This window comes from Mercenaria mercenaria, chromosome 9, assembly GCF_021730395.1.
Source record: "Mercenaria mercenaria strain notata chromosome 9, MADL_Memer_1, whole genome shotgun sequence".
Lineage (NCBI taxonomy): Eukaryota > Metazoa > Mollusca > Bivalvia > Venerida > Veneridae > Mercenaria > Mercenaria mercenaria.
Window position 1 is genome coordinate 51,091,098 of NC_069369.1, and position 17,473 is coordinate 51,108,570.

At 34.1% G+C, this 17,473-nt stretch overlaps 2 protein-coding genes across 2 annotated transcripts; both read left to right on the forward strand.

Moving 5' to 3' along the window:
- The first annotated feature begins 6,754 nt into the window (after positions 1-6,754).
- On the forward strand, positions 6,755-8,709 carry LOC123547105 (vitelline membrane outer layer protein 1 homolog). The gene is made up of 3 exons (XM_045333917.2): positions 6,755-7,013; positions 7,155-7,361; positions 8,378-8,709. Exons 1-3 carry the CDS (start codon positions 6,834-6,836, stop codon positions 8,654-8,656), a joined length of 666 nt encoding a protein of 221 aa, XP_045189852.1. The 5' UTR covers positions 6,755-6,833; the 3' UTR covers positions 8,657-8,709.
- Positions 8,710-15,433: 6,724 nt separating this feature from the next.
- On the forward strand, positions 15,434-17,409 carry LOC128545850 (vitelline membrane outer layer protein 1-like). Its single transcript, XM_045333918.2, has 3 exons — positions 15,434-15,690; positions 15,831-16,037; positions 17,007-17,409. The coding sequence occupies exons 1-3, from the start codon at positions 15,511-15,513 to the stop codon at positions 17,283-17,285; spliced, it is 666 nt and encodes a 221-aa protein (XP_045189853.1). The 5' UTR covers positions 15,434-15,510; the 3' UTR covers positions 17,286-17,409.
- Positions 17,410-17,473: the final 64 nt, after the last annotated feature.

The following is a 17,473-nucleotide window of genomic DNA, read 5'->3' on the forward strand; positions in this document are numbered from 1 at the left end:
AAAAGAAGTTATTTTACAAATGTGAACTTTTTAACGGTTTAGTTTATATCAATAACAAAAGTTTTAGCTTTTACTTTAAAGTTGTGATCCGCAGAATGCAACTCTTGCCTCAGGCAAGTACTTACAAGCAGAAATATCTATTAGTTTACTTCCCTTGAAATTGAGTGGAAAATGGGAACGGTTTTAGAGTTAATATCATACCTTTTTGCACAACAAAAATATCTAAGATACATTCATATGTGTTTGATTTACCTTTTGAACACTGCTTCATATCTTTTTTTCAGCTTACTTTTGGTAAAAAATCTAGAGAATGCATTGCGTAAGTTCTAGTTAGCCCATTAATATACTATAATTTACTATGCGTAACTATGCCTTTATCATGTTTTTGGATCGATTGTCTCACAATCGATCCAAAGTTAACAATGCAGAAATTTCCTTACTGCAAACCGAACAAAATAGTGCGGAAAGTAGTTCCATGCCATACATTAGGTCAACCATCAAAATGCAATTACTCTGTCACGACTGTATTTTCAGCTGTCGAACGTCCAAAACAAGAAATTCTTAACATATTTTCCAGATTTTATAATATACATTTCTGCTGTGTATTTCTGACTGCACTGACGTATTAATGCGCGAAAACTAGGTCACCGACAAACCTAAGATGCCAGCTTTGTTTACAGTACAGACTGATCCTTGAGATGTTGTTTAAAGATTACAGCTAACCTAGAAGAGTCTTTTCTGTAGCGATTTTATCCGATAAGATTTTATTGAATTGAGAAAAAAAAATGGTCCAAGATAGCACGGAAAAACAACTGTAGTTCGAGTCGTCTTTCAAAAAGTTACCTCCCTTCGTTTTATTTAGTAATACGTCCTTTGCAAACATGTCAGGAATACATTTTTCCACGAACAAATAGAGTTTAATATCCCATTCCAACTTTTCAAATCATCAGGCAAATCATAACTTTATTGTACAACAGACATGCTGATTTAATCTGTAAATGCTCTAGACTCTGCTGTAGTTAGTTGATATCTGTTTATGCAGGATGAAGGCGTAATTTCGCCCCAGTCATTTCGTCCCCAATTTTAATGGAATTGGTTAGAGATCCGTTACTTAATATGCAATAAGTAACATGTACGTATTATTAACTGTAAAGCAAGTGTATAAAGTAATTGCTTGTAAAAATTATGATTAATTGTTATCGCGATTTTTGTAAATGTTTTATTTATAATTCTAAATAATTTATACAATAAGTCATGAGCACACTCCATATGCCTTATTTACTGGAGCAAAGAGCTAAAAAAAATAATAGATCGGCAACTTGAAAGGCATATAGAACAAATCTTGCCAACATCCCGTGACTACTGAATGAGATTTCGTTGTAAGCGTCCGTTGATCACTATTACAATCAATTAAGTGGGCAAACGCTTTGAAATTAGATTAATTTCGGATGTATGTTTTCAATGATAATGGTGTTTTTTTTATTGTTATTAGTATTTTCTACATGGGGAAGAAATGAACTTATGACTGGAAGTCTGGCAAATCAACAGTTGTTGTTTAAAAATGGACTAGATTCGGTTTATTAGGGCCAGGCGTACCGTCTGTTTTATACTTCAGGTATTAGCGTCTGTTGATTTGATCACAATTGATCAAGTTGGCAAACGCTTTAAAATAAGATAACGCATTATTATGCGATGATGCGGAAGTATCTCCAGTTGCCATTCTATGTATTTTATAGTTCTTTGACTGAAGGAAACGTGACTTCAACTTAATTATTTTCATCAATCAGTTCCGAGACAAATATGAATTTAAGAAAAGATTCTGATTATGGTGTACAAATTGCTATAATTATATAATATTATATATATATATTTTATCATTGGAAGTGTCTCGTCATCTGGTAACTGTATGTCTACTACTAGCTTGAGTTCTAGGCGTTCAATAGTCTAACTAATTTGACGTTGTCCTCAGAAATATTGAGATATTTTTTTCATATGGGCAATATCTCCACTCACGTCAAACACTCGAAAGACCAAAATAGTTGAAGCGATTCCAATGAAACTTTCATCGCTGCTGACGCTTCACATGCTCTAGGTTTAAATGCCAATTTTTGCACGGAATTGACAATAAATTCAAATGCAACTTACATGTATCAAAAGGGAATTCAATTCCTAATTGATGTATGTAAAAATTATCAAATAATATCAAAAATTACAAATGTTCTGGTGATTTAAACCTATGTATGTATTGTACACGATTAACATCTACTCTTTCTTCACAAGTGAGTTAGGCCTAAAAAATTCTTTGTTTCCGGTAACATGCTAAAAAAAAAATAGGGTCTAGGTAATTCGGATTTTTTTTTTTTTTATTTTTTTTTTTTAGGGAGACTTTTCGGAAATCTTTTTTGTTCAAAAAATGACAACAAATAAGGTGGTTATGCCTTAAGAGCATCAGTAAGTTGCTTACCAACATCACTGGGCATATCTAAAGTTTAAAAAGACATTAGTGCAGTTTTGCATCTTTTTGTTAAAAAGTTTAAAAAAATATTCTCAAAGGCCATTGAAAACTAACTTAGGGCCGGGTGAAAAATTTAGGGTAGGTCGGGATACCAGAAACAAACAATGTTTTTTTTTAATGCCTTAGTGATAAAACCAATAACTTTACATGACTGTAATTTTTGATTTATATATCTTCCATTATTTTGGTCCTTCAAAGTTTTGATGTTAAGATTGCCAGGAGTGTCACAAATATACACTCAACAAAATTCCTAATTGGTCAGTTTATATTGTATTACTATTATGTTAATAATGCATGTATTAACACAAAATTTCACATACCAACATTTGAATAGGTACTGCAGCTAATTATTTATTTACTTTTTGGCGACTCACAGTCAAAGTCACCGCATTGGCGTTTTGACTAACATTACATATTTTGCACATGCAGGGCATGTGCACTAACGTGCACGTGTTCGTTTACACTTTTGGCATTACTGACGAAAGTTCTACTAGAAAAATACGTACATATCATGGTGAAATTGACACAAAAGCAACGCGATCAATCTGTCGGAATGTTGCTAGCCGGGACACATTTACATGTGTGATTATTTTTGCAATTTCAAAGGAATTTTGATGTAATTTGTTTGTAGCTGTTACTTTGATGGTTATTTCCATTTTTAACCTTATTTCCGTATGTTTCAAGTGCATGTTGGTGTGCATGCCCTGCACGTGCAAAATATGCAATATTGGTCAAAACGCCTAATGCGGTTACGCTAGCCGTGAGTCGGCCAAAAATAATTCAATAATTAGCTGCAGTACCTATTCAAATGTCGCTATTTGAAATTTCTTGTAAATACATGCATTATTAAAAAAATAGTAATACAAAATAAACTGACCAATTGGGATTTTTTTTAAAGTGTAAAACAGTTTGAACGTCAAATTATTTTGACGTGCCCTCCGGTGACCGGACAGCTAATAAATTCTCAGGTGATTAACTGTTATTTACTTATGACATCAGTACTTTAATAATCTGTAAACAAAATATCGTATGAAATTCACACTGTGAATACATACCAATGTACATTTTTCAATTTCTCGGATAGATTACCAATTTATCAGTCGATAAAATGAATAAGACCATGTTTGTATACAAATCCATTGTTATATTATTTAGTAATGATAAAACATTGATTGCCAAACGGCCGTGTTATGTTTTTCTAACGGCATAAACTTTCATCTATTAAACATAAATTTATAAATATCTTTTTATGAATTGAAAGGTTATAAACCAAGCAATTCATTCATCAGTTTTTACTTTACACATGTATTTCGAATAAAAAGGATTATTCATGATTAACTGATGGTTTTCTAATATTTTGAACATCACATTCCACTATTGGTGTTATATGGAATTTAAAAAAAACTTTTGGATACTAAAATATGAAAATTGTAAATATTTCAAAACTGTTTTACCTTTGAAAATCCATTGAAAAATTGTTAAAATCTAAACATCTGAAAGAAATATATACATGTAATGTCTCATACTCAGTATTCAGACATTATCGCAGTAAGAGAAAAAAAAGATGAATTGTCATCAGTACGAAAATATTAAAATTAGCAGTGACTAGGGGGCCAAAAACAGAACTTTTAGACAACATGTACAAGACAGTATAAATACTGAGAGACATATATTTTATCTTTAAAATTAGGTCTAAGGGCTGGGAGGATTTCAAAATATTGAAACCGATTATTTATATGAAATCAAACCGATTTGTTTAATCGGCCACTATATTTAAAATGCTGTTCTCTTTCCTGATGACTGTGTCAAGGTACATCCAGCAGCTGATTACATCAGGAACTTCCGGTGGACTTTATCATTTGCAAGCAGTGCGCTAATTGATAAGTCATATTTCGGTGTACTTTATTTTAAATATATCATGACAAGCAAATTATTGACTATTGACTATGTTCACTGTGTTTTAGCAGAAATATATTGCGGGTCTATTTGCTTGTCAAAGAAATGTAAAAGATAAAGTATAAAGAGCGATAAGCGGTTTTGCAAAATTGAAACCGGTTTCAACTAGTAATCAAATAGTATCCAATTAACCAAGGAATCGTCCCATTCCTATATAAAATCGGGTGATGATTTCAAAAGTTTGCTCTCCTACTTTTTTTCTTTTCCGTTTATGTGGAAAGTTACAGGAAACATAATGGTGAAAAGACAATAGCAAATATTAAAGGAAGTGTCTAGCTGTCCGGTAACTTGATGCCTAGCCAGGGGATTTTGTAGCCATCCAGACTAATAGATTTCTTGAGCCACGCCATGAGAAAACCAACATAGTTGGTTTGCAACTACCGCTTATCCAGACCAGCCTGCGAATATCTGCCCTGAGTCTGGTCAGGATTCATGCTGGTCGGAAAACCACTATGTTGGTTTTCTCATGACGCATAAACTTACTGATACCTGTTATTTACTAAAGATATTGATACTTACGTGCAAACAAAATTTTGAAATGAGTTGCCTGCGATGAGCTCGACTAGCTGGACTTAGTCATCATTTTGGGGAGTAGGTGTTTGTGTGTGCATTTGTTCGTCTGTGCGTCCGTCCGATTTTGTCCGGATCATAAATTTTACATGCATCTTGTTTATATTTAGCATGAATGTTTATCTAAGTTAGAAGATGTGACATGCATAAACCCCATGTTCCTATTTCAAAGGCAAAGTTTACAGTTGGGTCTCAAATTTCAAATTGAAGTTCTTCTTCATGCATGGTTGGATTTTGATGTAACTTGGTATGAATATTCACCTTTGAATTTGCAGGTGACACTGCAGTTAAATGCTTTTGCTTCATGTTCCTGATTGCCAAAGACAGACAGTGTCCAATTTGTATGTTCTTACAACTCAGTTTTAGTAAATTTTACCAGTTTGAAGTATTTCTAGTTTTACAAGAGAACTATAGGTTTAAGGTAGAACGCGACACTTTGCGAACTTTGAGTAGCGTCTTGAAATTTTGTATGTGCAAAATTGACCATATTTCAAACAACATGCAGTTTATTTTATACCAATAGAGCCAATCAGTTTTTGTACACGAGACGTCAAAGTTAACCACCAAAGCCCGTTTTTGAAACTGACGTTGCCGCGTATCCTTGGCAACTGTTACGGCACCAGCCAACAAATTTTCTTAAATTATACATTATTTGACGAGAATTATTTTTTCCGTTATGGTGATGTAAAAATCATTGTTTTACACCGAAAACTATTTGAAAAATGGAAAGAAAATCGCCGTTTTTGACTAAAATTGACGTTCAGTTTCGCAGCATTTTTCGGCTTTAAATCAGCGTAATACAAAGTCCCTGAATTAAATTATTGATTTTTTTCAATAAACGGTGTTTAAAATGTATATCGAGTCCAAATGACAAATAAAACTGGGGATCACAGACTTAGATTTTTCTGCACATGTGATTTTATTTTTCCTAACCCCCATGCGTAAATTTTGTACCATAATTCGACCTCTGCAGATACGTCCGAGACATCATAATTCAGCCATTTTGAAAATCGCTTTTATTATATTTTCTACATAATAATGATTTTTTTCATCTTTTTCTTACTCAAAGTACCAGTGTAACAAGTTTTCCGTTGCAATACACTGCTAAATGAAGACTTCATACATATGCAATTGTGTAGATAGTTCGGATTACTTTACACTAGAAAAGGTTTCACTGATATTTACACATAATGTGTACAATCTGTGATGTTCAGAGACAATCGTTCCTCCAGTACTTTCAGTGCGTTGATTTCTAAAATGGCGATGTCACTTCATTGCTACATTTATAGCACTAATTTCAGGTAAAACTCTTGATACGCATGTGAAATAATTTGTTATATTATTAATTTACTAAGTATACTGTAATAGGATTCCCCGTGCATCACTGGAAAATAAAAGTGGTCATGGTACTCAAATCACATAGAGGTTTGTTATAATGTGATTCGGAAATATGGAAACTGACAGTGTTTCAGATACCCAGTTAGATTAAATGAATAAATGCACATTCCAACATTCAACGATTCATACAAATACGGTCACTCTTTGTGGCATCATTTTTCCTTTGCACTCGTATGTATTCATAACCCTTTTGAAATTTAAAGTGATTTTTGAAGCGTATTTTATTTATAATAATTCTACGTTAAATTCAGTACTTTTTTTTTGAAATGTTGAGACATTCCGAAATTAACTCGGGCTAAATTGTAGTAACAAAAGATATCTTATCAGAACACTAAAGGGCGTTCAAAAGCGGACACGTATACACAAAATATTCGTTCCGACACAAGCAAGAAAAATGCAACATAGTGTTGTACTGTTTATTTTGTCTGTTAGCGCAGCCAGTGGGTTTCTTTTAGAAACTAGTAACCGGAACGTAACTAAAATATTGAAAGTGACAAATGGAGGACAGTTCGGATATTGGTCAAATCCCCAGTTTTGCCCTCCGGGGACATTTGCATCCGGATTTAGCATGAAGGTAATAAAATTCAATTTATAAAAGTTTAAAATTTAATTGCGTGCCATTTGACAAAAAATCATAAAATGATAGTGATTGCAAACTGTTGAATAAAATTATGTTAATTAGATAAACTTGTGAGCTTCTTTGGATCTTAAACAGATTGAAAGTAACCAGTTCATTGGAGATGATACATCACTTAATGCTATTCGACTAACATGTAGTGATGACTCTGGGCGTGCGCAGTTAGGTTACCAAATCACTTCCGGCGAGGGTTCTTTTGGCGGCTGGTCAAGGACAGAATCGTGCAATCAACAATTCCATGCGTCAAACTTCCTGGTTGAATTCGCCCTGCAAGTTGAAGCACCGGTAAGAATAGATATCATTTATATTCTAATTTACAACCTATACTGCGGAAAAACCGTGCTTTATATATATTTATCTTTACTTGCTACACCATTAACCGGCTCAGTAGCTTTGAGTTCGAACCTGTGGGCAAGGCAAATGGTTTTCGTGACGCTATTATGCAGTAATTTGCCATCTGCCTCTGAGTCGGGTTAGGAATTTCAAAACATGTCAGTACTGAGCTCCAACTGAAAAACCTTTAAGACGATAAAAAACCGAGACCTGTCCAACTGTTGGGGTTTCTCACGGAAACATGATTATTAAACTGAACATATTTTGTTTAATTGTCATTGGCCAAGCATCTCAACCGAACAGTTGAAATAAAACTGGAAAGCACTGAATACATTTCATCATTTTTATAGATATGTGACTTTGGCTTGGCTTAAACTGGTCCCCATTGAAAGACAAAAAGAGAAACCCCATTGAAAGGCAAACAAGATTTACTTGTTATTAAATTGCATACATGAATTTTCCTGTCAGAAGCAAAATTTAGCCACACAGAGCTTTCGAATATCCTAACTAATCCCCGAATGACCCAATATCCCCGATTACCCCAACTTCCATTATTATAAAAGACTACATGTAACTTCAGCAAATCGTAGCAAAATGAAGTGAACACAATAATAGCAACAAAGGGTTTCGATCCGCAGTGTGTCATTTTCATTGAAATATTATGATCTTTATATCGGAACAGAATTTCGAACATCTATAAATGTTAAAAGTTTTTTAAACAATTTTTTATTGTGGGCTATTTCGGCCAAAAACCATCGTAGGGGTAATTCAGTGATAATTTTCAGAACAATTTAGGAATCTGAATGTATGTCTTTTGATATTTATAGACAATTATAAAAATTATTGAATATTACGTATTTTTTTAAAAAATATTTTGTGAAATTTTATTTTTTTTTGCAATAAGTGGTGACCAATTTCAGCAAATGTCACACTTAATAAAAATTTGCACAAATATTCTTTAATTACAGCAAGGGGCGGGTGACGACACTTCTGCAAACTATGTGAAATTCTTCTGTCGTGACTTTGGTGGGAACAATGCTGAAAGAGAACTGAACAATCCGCCTGGTCATGGTAATTTTGGAAACTGGGGCGATAGGAGCGGCAGCTGTGACAAAGGCAGTGCTATTTGTGGTCTAAATACGAAAATTGAGTCACAACAAGGAGGCGATGACGACACTGGATTGAATGACGCCATCTTCTATTGCTGCAACGATGACTCGGGATCCGGATTTCCCGTCGGGAAATAGCACAATCGTTGGATTTATATTATAAAAAAATAAGAATATTATATGCGCTTTAAGTCGTATCTGATGATTTTCTAAAATGTATTTTATGTTATATATATGCACATATATAACAAAAAACTGTTATCTTTTTTGTGGTCATCATGGATGAGAATGTTCGTCTGCAGTATTGATGAAAAGGTCGTAACCATCAAGTTGAGCACTGTTTATCTCTAACGGTAGATTTACGGAGCCTAGTTTTGAAAGCTTATTAACACGGCAAAGGTTCACTACAAAATCTGTCTCAGGGGGCTTCGGCTGTTGTGCAATGTTCTGTGGCCTAGTTAGTTAATCCGAAGTTCTGCCAAGAATTCCAATTGATCTGTCACATAGCGATCTCACCAGGATACTAACTGGTCTGTTATATATAAAATCTCTCACCTGATTCTAATAGATTTTTCCAGTACTATTCTCATAAAGATTCTGATAAACCTTTCACATTCCGCTCTAATTAGGATATTCTAATTGACCTTTCACTTTACGCTCTCATTAGAAGTCTAATTAATCTTAAACATTTCTCTCTTATCCAGATCCTAATTGATCTTTCACTTACTGCACTCATCATTTTAATTAATCTTAATATACAAACCTCAACAGGATTCAAAATGGAGCATGGCCTTTACGATACACCATAGATAACGACATGGTCATGCAAAATATAAAAGACGAACAGTTAATTTTGAGAAAAAAATAAGGTCCTACAGGCGCTCATCGCCTAATTATCAAAGCGCGATTGTAGCATGGTTGGATGGTAGATGGTAGGATGATAGGATAGCGACATAAGTACGGCAGAATAGCGGCAATAGGATGATAAAATGATATATTACTATCTTGCTTTCCTACTACCGCTATCTAACCATCTTAACATCGCTATTCTACCATCCTACTATACTACCATCACATTTTGTCCTAGATATAGCAAATGACCTTTATGATCAATAATTTATACAAAATCCAAATTGTGTGTAAAAATTTCACACTGTATTTTCTAGATTTTGTTATCCTATTAGTAGTTGAAGTCAATTCGTAGAATGATTCATGCTAAAGTTATTTTACACATTGACGCGAGACGTACCTTGAAAAGGCTTTCTATGATATAAACCTTTTACCTTATGTAAAATGATATTGAGAATATCTTGTTACTGTCTTTCTTAGCTTTAGTTTATCTGTCAAGTTTGAGAAAAGTTTATTCACCACGAGGCTTACCGAGAAATAAGAAAATTTCGAATTCCGTCAGAAAACGCTTGATTTGTATCTATCATTAAAATGATTTAATCGTTTTTTCTACAATAAATAATATTTCTGATTTTTGTATGATTGAATTTATTTAAGAATTAATAAACTGACTTTATTGATCTGTGGTTATCAAGAACACAGTGAAGTAAGAATTATAAACATAAATATAGTTAGGAATGCCATAAACATATTTGTAATCATTCCGGTTCAAAATGAAGGTACCAGCACCGGTCAACATGTAGCTACCAGCTTCATTGTTGTAGTTGTTTTAACCTTTACTCTACTATCTTTCTAAAATGGACTGTTCAATCATTCAATTTGGGCAGTACCACTTATTATTCGAAGGGGCGTTCGCTGAAAATTTACTAACTGAATAGCGAACAGTGCAGACCATGATCAGCATGCACGAATATGCAGGCTAATTATGGTCTGCACAGGTGGCAAAGGCAGAATCTGTTGCTGCCAGCAGGCTGAAGGTTATGGGTTTTGGTGCATTTCAATCTTAATTCTACCATTGATTTCGTAAAAGTACAGTTATAGAATTAATATCTTGAAAGACCTCTGCTAAAGGTACAACAAAATTGTACACACAAGGAACATCACATGTATTTTTTTTGTGGTAGTTCCATATGCGTTTCTATTGTTGATGAAGGTGTTCAGGAACCAGAGGTGTACAGTAGGATGATAAAATGATATATTACTATGATTAACTGTATATATGGTACGCTGTGTATGCCACATTGTGTTCTATTGAACAAAATGGTAAACAAGTAAAATTAAATTCAAACGTATCTATTCCGAGAGATTTAAGAAATTGGGTTCTGTGTTTGTATTTATGAATTAAGTGCGAGTTTATTGAAAAATAAATTACAAAATCATTAAGATGAATGAATAAAATAAAGCAACTTTGTTTGTTTAGCTAATTCCTACCAGTGACCTACATAAATATTATGCAAACAACAAGAATAAACTGCAATACCTCTTTCTAAGAAATATAAGTAATAAAATATATAGCTTAGTTACATTGGTTTGTATGTAACAGAACTGGCATGATTACATAGTTTTCGTAACTATATAGAATTCACAATTAAGAACACAGCGATTTTTAATTACTGTAACATCACATATTATATTAACCAGGACACGCTGTCCTGTTACATGTGCAAACATCTGTATAATCTCCTGCATATGGCCGACCTTGTAAAGAAGGACTTGGATTGGTAATGACCTTGACCATGTACGTACACCACCTCAGCAACTCTCAGCGCATGATCCCTAGTTTTCCCATAGAGACCAACCACCATAAAGTAAAATACAAAAGTCAATTGCAAATCAAAATATTTTTATATACAAGGGCGTTTTGTCTCAAATGTGTTTTAAGCTAAGCTAAGCATAATATGTATCTGTCGTGTTTTACGCGAGGCAAAGTACTGCCTTTTATTGCTTAGCTAAAGCAATTCAAGGTTAGCAATAAATTACGTTTTGCTTACTTTACTTATAGAAAATAATATGATTTTGTGCTTGATTGCACAAAGTACGCTTCTTGTTATTTTACCGTTTTGACATGATTATTAAAAGCAGAAGAATTTCAAACTCCCTGTGTATAATATTAGGTAAATATTTATTTTCAGCAAGTTGTTCTGTATCATAACAGTATATATACAGGAACTTACCAGAAGTTTTTCGTTTGGAAACGTCGGTGTGTTTAAAGATATTTCAAGCAGGCAAGTGAAGGTACAAACACCATTACAATTAACGGCTTGAAGGGGCTGTGCTGAAAGGGGGGGGGGGGGGAGTTGACCCACAATGCCCCTCTACCAGGCTCTGGGTCCGTGCATGTAAAAAATGGAATTATCCCATACGGCTAACAGGAAACTTCGCGCATGATGATATCATAGATCTGAAATTGTCTGATACTTCAGACGAATTTTTCGTCTTACTACTACCATTTTATGTTTATAATTAAAACGCAACTGTCGAAGTGTCAGATAGAAACGGATTGTTTTTATCTGGAAGTGAAATTAAAATGTTCCATCAAATGATAATCGCGCGTAATTATTTATTTTTCAAGTAAAATGACTGTCCTGCCATGTGCCTCCATCCAGAATTCAGTCTTTGATGCCGATGGACAGAGTAGATGAAAAAAGACTGAAGTTTCGCGATATCACATCTTCGGACGTTCAAAACTTCACTTCATACGACTACGCGAGAGATGCCGCTCATTTCATTATCTCTCATACACAAACTAAGTTAAACTGAGTCTTGTTTTCGTTCTATACTTTCAAAATATCTCATAACAGATTTGTTCATTTAAAGATAAGATGCTCCAGAAATATCTTAAACTTTATAATGTATATAACACTTATAAATGTCATATTAAAGATTTCAAGGTTTAGCCGGGGTCCAGGATTATCCAATAAAATTTGTGACCAGACTCAGAAAACAGCTATAACATTGGTTAATTTCGAGAATGTATTAAGTATCAATCAATCAGAAAGGACTAGCACGGAAGAGCATTAGTGTCAGGTGCTTTTTATTTATCAGCTCGATATTTCGAGTTACTAACTCAGTATATCGAGATACGTAACTCGAAATTTCGAGTTAGTAAGTCGAAATTTCGAGTTAATAAAAACACACACCTGGCACTAATGCTCTTCTGTAGACTAGCCTCCGAACTTAGCATTATAACCATTAATTCTTTAATTGAGTAAACATGATGTTTAATAACAGAAATAGAAATTAGGACAAGAAGACAGTTAGAAATTACTCAATTTCTCTCATCAAAAATACCAATATAACCTATTCTCTTACCAGGGAGTAAATAATTCATTAGAAAATACTCTAGACACGTTACATTTTGACGTGTTGGTATAGCGTATATGATCATTATTTTTTCTAATTTGTCCGCTTACTGAATTATTTGCATTAAAATCCGCCTTATTTTAATACATTTAAAGATAGCACCAGTTAGGACACATTTTGAGTTTGTGCCAAAAATGGCCTTGACGATTAGGCGATTTCTACTTTTAGAATGTTTACGTCTGTGCGATCTCTAGACTTGCAAGAGAGACCTTGTTTCTTAATTTCGTGATTAATGTCAATAAATTGTAGAAAACGAGGGCGATATGATATCAAGCTGAATTTTCTGTTAAAGTATAGTAGACTTCATTGTAAATAACTTTTCCTATCAGACGACTGTTCCGTCGAAATAATTACTGAACTTTAAAACATTTTAAATAGGCTAGCAAGATAAGGAAATAAATATACATTAATAATATCGTCCTGATGCACCTCATTTACGTAAAAAGGTAACGGCTGTGTTCGCATTCCACATTTTCTTACGGTACAAGACATTTTTATTAACCTCAGAGAGTTGTAGAATATTTCATAGAAGAGATATTTTGATAAAAATAACTTAAGTAATTTAGTTCAATACTTTCCCTAAGCATACTAGAAATTCTTATTTATGTATCTTTTATCCCGTAGGATTAGTCGGAGCAAGCTCAAAAACATCGTTTTACCGTCGTCCATAATTTGTTTATAGGCAGGGATGAATGTTGGACAATTTGGTTCAACATATGAGTATTTATATGCATTAAAAGAAAATTCAATTGCGATTTTGCAAACCTTATTAGGTATTTACGCAAATACGAAGCTTATCTATTGCTCTGCCAGACGCTTAATAAAACATAAATGTTTAAACATTCACAGTACGTGAACATTCACAGTACGTGACTACATTATCCGATCAAGCAGTGATTGCCATGAGCTTTTGTGACCACTGGCTGTCTTACCGTATGTTGCATTTTTCTCCAAAAGCATCCTCTGGAAAAAAAATCATATTTGTGCAAAATGTTGGTTCACGTAACCAAGGATAGTGAACATTTCGAACACAGGAATTGTTCCATGGAACATTCAACCAAACTACTTCAATATGTCATCTGTCCAATGCATGTGTACTAGGACTTCTGTTGGCGTCTTGACAGGACGACAATGGGAGAATACGACATCTCTAGGGCAAAAATACGACAGAACATCTTGCCGCATCCGCGGATTTAAATTTGACGTGTTGGCGGCCCATAATTGCCGCATAATTGCATAATTGTGTGTTTTCGCCCCGTTAACGCAATAATGTGATAAATCAGCAGTTCGGCAGACCAAAAACATAGCATCAAAGGCACCCCCATACATAACATCATCTTCACATAATTATTACTATCAACGTCGTCGTCGACGTCATGATCATTTTTGTTATTAGGTAAAGCGTGGTTTTATATATTAGGCGGAGGGGTAAAACTCTTAGCTTATCATATATGACCAAGACGGAAACTGAAGCTAGTAAGATTACGTGAATAAGTAAGACAAACACTGGACAGCCAATAACTCTAGCGGCAAGAAGTAAACATCACGCGCCGAAGTGTGCCAAAGGACATGTAAATGTGTTGAAATCAAACAGTCTAATGATAAGCAATAATCTAGAGATCGACCCTAAAATTTTCAGTGATAGAAATACATTAAATAAAGTCTAGAAATTAATTTCTAAGTCCTTCAAATAACCAAACATTATTTTACGAATGTCAAATTTATGATGGTTTAGTTTATATCCGCAGAATGACATCTCTTGCCTTAGGCAAGTACTTACAAGCAGAGATATCTATTCGTTTACTTCCCTTGCAATTACACAGTTGAGTGGAAAATGGAAACGGTTTTAGAGTTAATATCATACCTGCTTCACATGTTTGCTTTTAACAACCCGATAATAAAATGAAATAACAGTAAGTATATTATAGTTAAGATAATACAGTTTTGCTTGTATAAAAATGTCACAATAGAACAGGTTTTGTAATACAGGAAAGGTAAGATTAGTAAAGGTGCAATTATATTGATCTCTATTCCTATGCCTAAATAATCTTATTTATTCGTTAACTGGTCCAAGTTATTCATTTAATGCGCTAATTTATTTCCTTTCATTGCATATTCCTTGACAAACCATATGCACATATGCACCAAATTTCGGACACATTTTGATACCAAGCACTGATACACATGTGAAATAATTCATTATAATTACTAAGTATACAGTAATAGGAATCCTAGCGCATCCACTGGAAAATGAAAGAGGTCATGGTACCCAAATCACATAGAGGTTTGTTGTAATGTGACCTGGAAATATGGCAACTGACAGTTTTTCAGACACCCAGCTAGATTAAATGAATCAATGCACATTCCAACACCCAACGATTCATTTTTACACTGAGAAATAACATGCCTCTAGAGGAACAACAGGCGTTACAAACCACTGCGAAGGTCACCATCCTCATACAAATACGGTCATTCTATATGTCATCATTTTTCCTTTGTACTCGTATGTATTCAAAACCCTTTTGAAATTTTAAGTGACCTTTGAAGCGTATTTTATATATAATTATTCTGCGTTGGTACTTTTATTTTGAAATGTTGTGACATTCCAAAATGAACTCAGGCTAAATTGTAGTAACAAAAGATATCTTATCAGATCACTAAAGGTCGTTCAAAAGCGGACACGTATACCAAAAATATTCGTTCCGACACCAGCAAGAAAAATGCAACATAGTGTTGTACTGTTTATTTTGTCTATTAGTGTAGCCAGTGGGTTTCTTTTAGAAACTAGTAACCGGAACGTAACTAAAATATTGAAAGTAACAAATGCAGGACGGTACGGGTATTGGTCGAATCCACAGTTTTGCCCTCCGGGGACATTTGCATCCGGATTTAGCATGAAGGTAATAATTTTCAATTTATAAAAGTTTAAAATTTAATCGCGTGACAATTGTCAAGAAATCATAAAATGATAGTGATTGCAAACTGTTAAAAAAATTGTGTTAATTAAATAAACTTGTGAGCTTCTTTGAATTTTAAACAGATTGAAAGTAACCAGTTCACTGGAGATGATACAGCACTTAATGCTATTCGATTAACGTGTAGTGATGACTCTGGACATGCGCAGTTAGGTTACCAAATCACTTCTGGTGAGGGTCCATTTGGCAGCTGGTCAAAGACAGAAACGTGCAATCAACAATTTCATGCGTCAAACTTCCTGGTTGGTTTCGCCCTGCAAGTTGAAGCACCGGTAAGAAAAGATATCTATAATTTAATGTACAACCTACAACGCGCTTTATATATATTTATCTTTACTCGCTACACAAGTTAATCGGCTCAGTAGCTTTGAGTTCGAACCCTGGGCAAGGCGAATGGTTTTTGCGACGATATTGTGCAGTAATTTGCCATCAGCCTCTGAGTCGGGTTTGGATTTTCAAAACAGGACAGTACTGAGCTCCAGGTGAAATACTGTTAAAACGATAAAAAACCGAGACCTGTTCAACTGTTGGGGTTTTCTCACGGAAACACGATTATTAAATTTAATATATTTTGTTTAATTGTCATTGACCAACTAACTCAACCGAACAGTTGAAATAAAACTGGAAAGCACTGAATATATTTCATCTTTTTTATAGATATGAGACTGGTTTAAACTGGTCCCCATTTAATGACAAAAAGAGAAACTCCATTAAAAGGCAAACAAGATTTACTTGTTATTAAATTGCATACATGAATTTTCCTGTCAGAAACAAAATTTAGCAACGCAGAGCTTTTGAATATCCTAACCAATCCCCGAATGACCCAATATCCCCGATTACCCCAATTTCCATTATTATAAAAGACTAATGTAACTGCAGCAAATCGTAGCAAAATGAAGTCAACACAATAATAGCAACAAAGGGTTTCGATCCGCAATGTGTCATTTTCATTGAAACATTGTGATATTTATACCGGCACAGAATTTCGAAATTAATGTTAAAATTTAAAGATAAAAATTTATGGTGAGCTATTTCGGCCAAAAGTCATCATAGGGGTAATTCAGTGATCGTTTTCAGAACAATTTAGGATTCTGAATGAATGTCTCGTTATTAATGGACAATTATAAAAATTATTGAATATTGTATATTTTTAAAAAAAATATTTTTTTGCAATAAGTGGTGACCAATTTCAGCAAATGTCACACGTAATAAAAATTTGCGCAAATATTCTTTAATTACAGCAAGGGGCAGGTGACGACACTTCTGCAAACTATGTGAAATTCTTCTGTCGTGACTTTGATGGGAACAATGCTGAAACAGAATTGAACCGTCCGCCTGGTCATGGTAATTTTGGAAATTGGGGCGAGTGGAGCGACAGCTGTGACAAAGACAGTGCTATCTGTGGTCTAAATACGAAAGTTGAGTCACAACAAGGAGGCGGTGACGACACTGGATTGAATGACGCCATCTTCTATTGCTGCAATGATGACTCGGGATCCGGATTTCCCGTCGGAAAATAGCACAATCGTTGGGTTTATATTATAAAAATGGAATAAGAATTATATGCGCTTTAAGTCGTATCTGATGATTTTCTAAATGTATTTTATGTTATATATATCCACATAACATAAAAACTAACTGTTATATTTTTGTGGTCATCACACTTGTTTGATACAATTTGTGTTAACTTGATTGGGTCTTTCCTCAA